This window comes from Electrona antarctica (assembly GCF_951216825.1).
Source record: "Electrona antarctica genome assembly, chromosome: 19".
NCBI classification, from domain to species: Eukaryota; Metazoa; Chordata; class Actinopteri; order Myctophiformes; family Myctophidae; genus Electrona; species Electrona antarctica.
Genome location: NC_136800.1, coordinates 1,521,950 through 1,532,429, shown reverse-complemented (window position 1 = coordinate 1,532,429; position 10,480 = coordinate 1,521,950). Strand labels below are relative to the sequence as shown.

The 10,480-nt window shown below is 47.5% G+C and overlaps 1 protein-coding gene across 1 annotated transcript; it reads left to right on the top strand.

Moving 5' to 3' along the window:
- Positions 1–7,770: 7,770 nt before the first annotated feature.
- LOC306943770 (tyrosine--tRNA ligase, cytoplasmic-like) lies at positions 7,771–9,402 on the top strand (the record flags this gene model as incomplete). The annotated part of the gene is made up of 1 exon (XM_079530300.1): positions 7,771–9,402. One exon carries the CDS (start codon positions 7,771–7,773, stop codon positions 9,400–9,402), a length of 1,632 nt encoding a protein of 543 aa, XP_079386426.1.
- Between the last annotated feature and the right edge of the window lie 1,078 nt (positions 9,403–10,480).

The following is a 10,480-nucleotide window of genomic DNA, read 5'->3' as shown; positions in this document are numbered from 1 at the left end:
GACATCTGACACAGTGGAGAAAACTAGCGGATGTTTTCCTGTCAGGACAGGAAATGACATCGCCAGATTCGCTTGATATATAGTGAAGTTACTGCCACCATCAGGACTGGGTATAATACTACCCAGTAATACCGTGTTAAAATGAGATATAGTGTGTAGGCCTATGTCACGGATTTTTCTATTGGCATTAAAATGACGAATTAAACATATGCATAGTGCAGGTAGAAGGCACAATCCACTGTGAATTAGGGTGGCCATAAGAGGGTTAAGTAGCCCGCCCAATTGTTCAGCTGACTGCCACATCGGCAGCGAATGACGTGTGGGACTTGCACACACTGAATACACCCACATAGTAATGCAACATATTAACCCCTTGAGTATATGAATGCGCCCTTGAGCACAGCATGAAACCCCTCGAGTATATCTGACTGAACTAACTCCGCAAGCTACGTATCATTTGTATAACAATGTTATTATGTTTTTTTATTGCGACTGTAGGTCGGAGTTTACTATGAAAACCTGCATTTCCCGTCAGTCACACCTCCGTATATGGTCATGCCTTGTGACATCACGCCTTGTGACATCACGCCTCGTGACATCACGCCTCCATCTCGTCTCCATCGTCGTGCGTGCGTGCGTTACGTGCGTTACGTGCGTGTGTGTGTGTCTGCCCTGGCGTTTACCTCTCGACTTACCTAAATGTGTTCGTCCATCCCTCTCTCTCTTGTCCTCCTCCTCGTCCTCCTTGTAGCCGCTGTAAATGGCCGAGGTATTTCCACAGCGCGGTGTCAGTGTTAATATTGACTCTGATCTCATGATCTCACCAAGAAGGAGGGCCGTACTCACCACCTCGCCTCCTGTCCTTATCACACGTTTAATCCATCCATTTGTTCCAGTGTTGATTTCGTCGACTAAAACTAAGACGAAAAATGTTCATCGACTACCTTTTGTCACTGACGAAAACTAAATGGAAACTAAATGAAAACTAAGCTATGATGACTAAAACTAAGACTAAATATACTGACAATTTCGTCAAGAAACTAGACTAAAATGTGACTAGTGGACAAGAGATCCAGTATAAGTCATTTTACACTTGGTTGCATGCTGAAAATAGCAGAGCTGCGACGCGTTGTGAGCTTGTAGATCGGCTATTTTCAGCAAGTGTAAAAACAGTCATTACGACGGCATCAAGGCCCGCCAAAACACATTTTAGTCGACTAAATCACCTGTAGATTTAGTCGACTGAAATCTTATGACATTGTGTCGACTAAAACTAGACTAACGCTAATACATTCCAGGTGACTAAAATGTGACACAAACTAACTATTCAAGAGACTATGACTAAAACTAAAATAGAAATCTGCAGTCCACTACCCTTTTGCATTTTGTTCTTTGTTTAGATGCAACACCCGGTGTTACTGTCTGTGTAGTGAAGCCAAGAGCTATAGACGGAGAAAAGTGGGAGACAACAAGTATTGGCAGGATTTGATCCGAGGCCAGAAGGTTCATCTGTGGCTCTGGAGCTAAAGCATTTGAACCGTTTTTCTCCATCACAGGCCATTTGGTTGTTAACGCTGTTTTCGGACAACTGGCTCCTGGCAAACAACCTGACAGTCGATACAAGCAACGGCCCCTGATTAAAATGCCCATTTCACTTCCATCGGGCATCAAGTCTAAATTTAAATAGAAGTGGGAAAAGAAAAACACTCAGCAGAGTATACGTCTGAGTCTGACTGTTGATTGAGAACAATGATGATTTGGTTAAACGAAAAAATCCAATTCCTACCCTCCCCTCAGCCCTGCGATCAGCATTGAAAAAAACACCTTATCCAGTCGATCCTGCTGGGGGGGGGGGGGGGGGGGGGGAGGTAAAAAGGAAAAGCTGGGCTCCTTTATCCCCAAAGCAGGATAACAGCTCGCGTTAGGGGAATATCCATGCCTGCCAATTGCCGTAATGGCCCCTAATTCCAAATTAATTCAGTCTAAATGAACTGTCAGTGGGAGATTGATTTGTTGGAGCTAGCTGTCTTGATGAGTGCTGTCGTGGGAGGGGGGTGATTAGGCGCTGAGGCCTATACGTTGCTCCCCCCACAGCCCCGGGGCTGGGGTTTCTTTTTAAAACAGTCCCAGACCTGAGCACCGGCAACACCAGCTGTTTCGTAGGATGACAGGTAAGGGGGACATTTTTTGGTCACCGGGGAGGACGGCCGGTCACTCGCTACACAGTGGAGGTGGGACACCACTGATTGGGGCCACATTTTCTCTGTTGAAATTGATGGATCAACCCTAAAGTGGTGCGTGCGCGCGGGCGGGAGAGAGGCTGATATGTTCTTCTTAGCATTTTGAATTTCACAAAGAAGGCGCTTTTGACAATATTATTTATTAAGAGTTGGAAAAAATAACTACATGCAGGTATAATGCTGGTTGTCTTTCACACCATCTGCCCCATTACATGGCTGCATTTTGTACTGTATAGGCTATATAGGCTCTTCATACTCAAAAAAGTTCCTCTTGCATTTAGTTGCAGTCTTTTCTGTGTGAATAAAACCTTATTAATAGGTTTTCCTTCAAACTTAATTAGCTGTGGAAAAGAGGCCAGGGGCGCTGGCGTTTCTTACCCCAGAGGACTTTTGCTATCCCCGCTGATTCCCGGGCTAGGCTAATTATTTCCCAATAACCTTACTTACTGGCCATGCTCCCTCCTCTGGGCCCTGAGCCTAACAAGCGTCACCCCTGGAGTAGAGAGAGAGAGAGAGGCTGTTCTGCTTGGAAGTTTTTTTTAGCGGAATGCCTGCATGCCCGTCGCCCCGAAGATGAAGTTTTTAGCTGACTGACTATGGCCGCCGCCGTCACCCCGAAGACAGATGAGTCTCTTTCCTCCAGGAAGTGAGATGAGAACTTCACAGAGGAGGCAAAGACGCTGCTCATGGCTGAGCCATGAAGGGAGGTCGTTCTCCAACGGGGGGGAGCTGTTTGATGTTGAAAATCAAATTCCTTCAAATTCGCCATTAAAACGCTATTACTTAAAGTATTGGACACACTCATGGCATTATGTCTGCTGTCATTAATTTGGACCTCCTCCGCTCGGCATATCAATATCAGAAGCCCCCGGATATTTAAACTTATTAGCCAGGCTATTTATTTTTGTGCCCGTTTATTTATCGACTTATTTATTTATTCCCCCCCCCCCCCCCCCCCCCCAGACTCAAAGTGGAATCGTCTTGCCCTCATAATATATACTGTATAGCGCCGCACATATGAATAAATATGAGCCACGTATTCCTGAGGAGCGAAAAGCTCTTTAGCACGCAGCGAAGAGGGAACATCTGGCGCTAAGAGGTGGCAGCGGTTCAGGAGGTAGAGCGGGGCGGCCATCCTGGAATCGTAAGGTTCCGGGTTTGATCCCCGCGGCTCCTCCTGTCTGCGTGTCCAAGTGTCCTTGAGCTGAACACTGAACCAGCACTAACCGCTCCCGATGAGCAGGTGGGTGCCTTGCCTTGCTGGATACCAAACTCGCCCCCTGCGAAAAGTGTTAATGTAAGTTAACAGTTCATTTAGTTTTTCCCTCCCTCCCTGAAATCTGAAATTATCTTGTATACAGATTGATTTGATTAGTCGATCTCTATATTCTGTAAAATCAAGTAAGAATAACATGAGACAGAGACGGTGACTGCTTAATTTAGTTAATTTATAGGACCTTCTAGCAGTTAATTTGGTTTTATTAAACACATTTCTTCCATGTATAGCCCATGTTTTGTAATGGCATCATGATGCTATTATGCCCGTGGATATACAGAGTGAACTTAACAATTATACATTCATATAATACCTTTTATATAATCATCCTGCAGTACCAGCCCCTGGTCCTGTTATTTACAGCTAGGTCGAGTAGTGGGGCGAGATGGAAAAGGGCGACCGTACCTGTTACCGCCTTGCTTGCATGGTTTCCTCCACCGTTGGTGTTATGAATGGGTGAACGTAAAATACATTGTAAAGCATTTTGGAGAAAGGCACTAAAGGCTGAACTATTAGAATGGATGCATCTAAATGTATGTCAGTCTCCCTGTCGGTGAATTATCTCCCGACAATGACCACCTAGCCAGATATTATCCCGCTTATTACATTGACCCAAAACACAACAAAAAAAGTATTCCATAAGTAATCTTAAGTAATCATAAGTAATCGACGCTGGCTGCGTCGGAAAACAAGGAAGTGAGTTGATCAAATAGAATCCATTTCCGGGTCCTGCTTCGTCTATTTCTCGCTCAAATGTTTAATTTTTTTTTTTAAGAGCAATGTTTAGCTGTAAATGACATTGTGTGTCACTAGTGTGTGTGTGTTTACATGGCTGTCATGTTGGAAACAGCAGTAAATCAAGCGGGGCGCAGCCGCGCAGCTGGTGCTCAGAGGGATTGATTAGGCAGCGGTCTGTTATACAGCGGAGCGGTCATTATCGACACATAATTCACCGCTGAATTAAGCGATTGACCAATCAGAATCAAGCATTCAACCAAGCCATGTAATAAGTGTATATACATGTATGATGAAAGGGAATAGGCAAAATAAGCTCTCGCTTCAGCCTACACCTTTTCGGTGCTAACCCGGATTATGCAAACACAACTGTATTTTAACATGTAACTGTAAATACCGAAATAAACTATTAATTCATTCAAATGTAGGACATTAAATGTGATGAATCTCATCCTTTGGCACACTTTAAGATGAATGGAGAGAGGAAGTAACAGACCCTTTAACCCTATACGTCTTTGACCAGTGTCCCCCCAGGCTTTTGGTCCAGTGTTTTTAATGTCTGTTTGTAAAGTGACTCTATGGCAGTATTATGCGTATCTTAAGTACCAGGTCTTATTACTTAACTTAAGACCTGGAGGCGTGATCAATGCCATTTGGCTATTCTGAGTGGCCAAACAGCATTGATCACGCCTCCAGGTCTTAAGTTAAGTAATAAGACCTGGTACTTAAGACTGCCCATAATACTGCCCTAAGTTTTAAAGTTGTCTGTGACCAGCTTGTGAGATCATAGCATGAAGAGTTTAGCTGTGTCTGTTAAATTAGATACATTGAATTTTATTTTATTAAAATGTCAAATTTGAGTCTAATGTGATTTCAAGATATTTAAATTCTGATACTACCTGAATACTGTTACCTTTGACAAGAATGTCAATGTCAGGATCTGTGGAGTTGCGTGAGAAAAACATACAGACAGTTTTGTTTGTGTTGAGGTGTAAACATGAATTCTTCAACCAATCAGATACATGGACCATGGCTGCATATATATGCCTATATACAGCTTTTGTCCACACGTCTCATATTTTCCATTGACAATGAAAGGAGAAATTAGGTCAAATGTCCGCCAAATATGACGTGAATTTGTCAAAGTCATACGATTTGTCACACACGTTACCGCAGTGACATTTGTTCTCCGCATTTGACCCATCTCTTGGGAGCGGTGAGCCGCAGCCGTGCCGCGCTCGGGAATCATTTGATTAGTAGATTTGACCCCCCAATCCAACCCTTTGATGCTGAGTGTCAAGCAGGGAGGCATTGGGTCCCATTTTTACAGTCTTTGGTATGACCCGGCCGGGGATCGAACCCCGACCTTCCAGTTTCAGGGCGGACACTCTAACCACAAGGCCACTGAGCTGGTTGTGGCAACACAAACATTAAATGCCATTGACAATGGCATTTAATGTACGTCATATGTAGACGAGCAAATCGGCATCACATAAATTCAGTTGTTCATGAGATGATGTATGATGATGTATAATGATAAGAGCCCTCCTCACTTTACACGGGTGTGATTGTTTTGATATTTGTTTGAAGATCCGCTCATCCGACTTCACAGCAGGCGGTCTTTACCGTTTCTACCTTCATGACGACCACGGAGATATTCGACATTATCTTATTAACTTTTATTCAGGTCTAATATTACCAGTAAGACGCCCTGAAGGCGAGACGCAACATCGCGTGCACGCATTCGCCTGGGTGACTGCTGGGCGAGCGCTGGCGCTTTGGCATGGGGGGGGTCAGATCAACATGTGGAATTAATTCTGTACTGGCCATATATGGAGCGTGTCTTGAGTGTACAACCTTTGATGAGGTCAGATCAACATATATGAAAGCTGACGGAAAAAGACCTGCTCACTGTATAAAAATCACACCCGTGTGAACTGAGTGGTGCAAGGTCTTATATAGTCTGATCAGCGATGTCAGTGACGTCACACACTAACCATAGCAACCATGCTCACCTGTGCACGGACACGTACACAAGTACACAAACATACAGACAAAGCTGGTTGTTGGAGTGGTTTGCACCACTCAAAAATAAAGGAGAACTCCTTAAGACCTTAGATTTGTCAGTGCTTCAGATCAACATATGGAATGTCAGAACAGGTCAGCTCCATATATGGAGATCTAAGGGTTTGAGGTCAGATGTAGAGTTGCTGGCCGGCTCCATATATGCAGATCTAGATCGAGTCTTCTCTATGTATGGTTATCCAGGGTTAGATGAGGACAGTGTCTTTTTACTTTTACTGAAGTAAAAAGTTGAATACTTCTTCTATCACTGATCAAGTGTACAGTGAGTTCATCATACAGTAAATTAAACCTTCAAAAATTAAAACCTCAAAATACACAATTTACAAAAAAAATCCTTTTACTTTTATATTGCAAAACAATAAAACCAGCATTCAGCTATCACAGAACCGAATTACAAATTTGTAATTTGTAGTAATACAAATTACAAAAAATTTTTGTAATATTTGTAGTAATATTTTAAAACTCGTTCATTCTATATGTTCTCTTTCCTCGTATAGTTATTTCCCACAGTGTTTTCAGGCCATAGCAGCTGTAGCAGCTTCTCGTTTTCTTCCTCTCGCCCCCTGGCCGGCCGGGTTTGGCCGTGGTGAAGGTGACGCACTGGGAGTCGAGGTAGTCCAGAAGCTCTGCGGCGCCCAGGCAGAATGCCGGCGGCCTTGAGCCGGGCCTGGAGCTGAGACAGGACCAGGATCTGGCTGTACAACGCCGGGTCGGACAGGATGAAGGAGCGCACTGCCTGGAGACGATCCTGGAGGCTGGAGGAAGCCTGCAAGGCCGTCGACGCATCGCTGTCCGAGTCGCCATCGGACGAGAGACACGGCTCTGGGTTGGACCTCTCGTAATCTTCACTGGCAGCAGTTGAGGAGGTATGGGAACCTTGTGAGGCAGAGAGGGGTTCTGCATCCTCCTCCCTGTGGCCGTTCACATCATGAGAGACGGAGGGCTGTTTGAACGTCACTGCCTCGGGCACAGGAGCCTGGCTGAGTGCGGAGGCCAGCGCTGGTGGCGCTGGGGAGGGACTTTGAGGGTGCTTCGTCTTCGGAAGCTATTTGGTGTGTGTACAGATGAATCTCCTTCAGCTTGGCGTTTACTCAAACGCCAGGTTTTGTTAAAGGATGCACACCAAACCTGTTGAGTTTCTTCTTGAGGTCTGGTGTGTCCATGTCAGAGTAGCTGGGCATGGTAGTGATGGGCACCAAGGGCGTTCGCTTTCTGCTGCGGGACGTCACTGGTGTTTTGAACTTTTTTTCCCACGTGATGTCACGATGATGTCACAATGACCTGGGCACCTGGGGGAATAATATGTAACAGTGGTCTGCTCAAGGGTATGTCTAAAGAACACTAGGCAACTCCAGAATGTTCTAGAAGAGTGTCACATCACACATAAGAGAAGAAAAAGAGACGTTAATCTCCCAACGGAGCGTCTGAGCGGTCATGGCAGAGCTGAGTCCAGAGGAGAAGCTCCACCTGGTCACCAGGAACCTGCAGGAGGTCCTCGGCGACGGCAAGGACAGACTGTTGCAGGTTCTCCAGGAGCGAGAGCTCAAGGTGTACTGGGGGACGGCCACCACGGGCAAACCCCACGTCGCCTACTTTGTGCCCATGTCGAAGATCTGCGACTTCCTCCGGGCCGGCTGCGAGGTGACCGTCCTGTTCGCCGACCTGCACGCCTACCTGGACAACATGAAGGCCCCCTGGGAGCTGCTGGAGCTCCGGGTGAGGTACTACGAAGAGGTCGTCAGGGCCATGCTGGAGAGCGTCGGGGCGCCGCTCGACAAGCTGACCTTCGTCAAGGGGACGGACTACCAGCTGGGCCGGGAGTACACGCTGGACGTGTACCGTCTGGCGTCGGTGGTCACGGAGCACGACGCCAAGAAGGCCGGGGCCGAGGTGGTCAAGCAGGTGGAGCACCCCCTGTTGAGCGGCCTGCTGTACCCGGCGCTGCAGGCCCTGGACGAGCAGTACCTCGGCGTGGACGCTCAGTTCGGCGGAGTCGACCAGAGGAAGATCTTCACGTTCGCCGAGAAGCACCTGCCCTCCCTGGGCTACGCCAAGCGCGTCCACCTGATGAACCCCATGGTGGTGGGCCTGACGGGCTCCAAGATGAGCAGCTCCGACGTCGAGTCAAAGATCGACCTCCTGGACGGCGAGGAGGACGTGAGGAGGAAGCTGAAGAAGGTCTTCTGCGAGCCGGGCAACGCCGAGGACAACGGAGTACTGTCCTTCGTCAGGCACGTCCTCTTCCCGCTGCACGGAGAGCTTCGCGTCAAGAGGGACGCCGGGTGCGGCGGAGACCGAGTCTACGGCGCGTTCGAGGAGCTGGAGCGAGACTTCGCAGACAAGTTGATCCACCCGGGAGAGTTGAAGGCCTCGGTGGAGGTCGCACTCAACACTCTCCTGGAGCCAATCAGGAAGAGGTTTGAGTCTCCTGAGCTCCGCAAACTGAGCGACGCGGCCTACCCCCCTGGCCCCTCAAATAATACAGTAGCAGCAGCAGGGACGAAGGGTGTCTCTAAAGACGGAGGTGGAGGAGATGACGAGATGGTGCCCTCCCGACTGGACATCAGGGTGGGCAAGATCGTCAGCGTAGAGAAGCATCCCAACGTCGACTCGCTGTACCTGGAGAAGATTGACGTGGGAGAGGCGGAGCCCAGGCTCGTACTCAGCAGGCTGGTGGCCTGCGTTCCCCAGGAGGACTTGCGGGACAGGATGGTGCTTCTGCTTTGCAATCTGAAATCACTGAAGATGCAGGGGGTGGACTCTGAAGCCATGCTGCTGTGCTCCTCCACATTGCAGGAGGGGGAGGATCCCAGAAGGTTATTGGTGGAGCCTCTGGACCCACCAGAGGGCTCCAGGCCAGGAGACCGGGTGTTTGTGGAAGGAGACGAGGATACGGGGGAACCACACAAGCAGCTCCACCCAAAAGGGAAGGTCTGGGAGAAGCTACGGGTGGACCTGAAGGTGTCAGAGGAGGGCGTCGCCCAGTGGAAGCAGAATCCTTTGATGACCAAACTTGGGCCGGTCACATGCAAAACATTAAGAGGCGGCAACATCATTTACAGGTAGTTATAGTGACAGGATAGATAACACAAAAGTGCAGTCACACGAGAGAGACTCGGGAGTAGAATCGCTGCTTCTTTGCCTGGAAAGGAGACAGCTTTAGGTGGTTCGGGCATCTGGTTAGGATGCCTCTCGGGCGTCTCCCTAGGGAGGTCCTTGTGGCACGTCCCACTGGGAGGAGACCCCGGAGCAGACCAAGGCGCAGTTGGAGGAAACGCATCGACTCACTGGCCTTGTAACGTCTCGGGAAGTCTGGAACACTCCAGCTGTTGCCCCCGCAACCCGACTATGGATAAGCGGTTGAAGATGGATGGATGGAGATAACACAAAAACCTTGAGGGCTTTTTTCCATTTTGATTGTATATGTATTGGACATGCATTCACACACGCAGAGATTGCATTCGTTTAATGATAAATTGTTGATAAAAGTGGCAAAGGAGGCTTTCAAAGCAGGGACAGGGAACTGTCAAAAGACACATCTAAAACCTATTAGGCCGAGTGCCGGATCAAAGAACAGTGAAACCCAAACGTTTCTTTTACCTGCGTGGTAACGTTTCGAGCCGACCGGGCTCTTCAGACCTTCAATTGTTGACCCTAACCATATTAAAAAGACATAACAGTATTTTCCAATACAACGTTTACGACTAAAATTCAGCCTCTCAACATGTAACGCTTCATAATGACCTCTAGTCACAGAAATTATTGACGTGACTTGTGTCAATCCTGAATACATTAATCCAGTTGAACCCTCAAGATGCATATGTGGCACATTTATTCCTCCTATATGTTGTTTTTGCATAATGTTCAGGTCTCACATGCAACAGTGTTTTCCCTCATTCAGCTATACTGCAATGCAATAATCCCTTTTAAAGCTGCACCACAACAATCCCTGCTAAGCACATGGCCAGAGGCCCAGTGGTGAAGCGCTGTAGTTGACTTTACATGAGCTGGTCTCTCTGCTCATGCAGGGAAACATGTTTTTCTTCCTCATTGATGCAGATTATAACAGATTAAATCAGAAGTTTCTCCATAACAACTGCAGAGGGTTGCATGCATGACCACTTATAGTCAGTCGCTTGTTTAC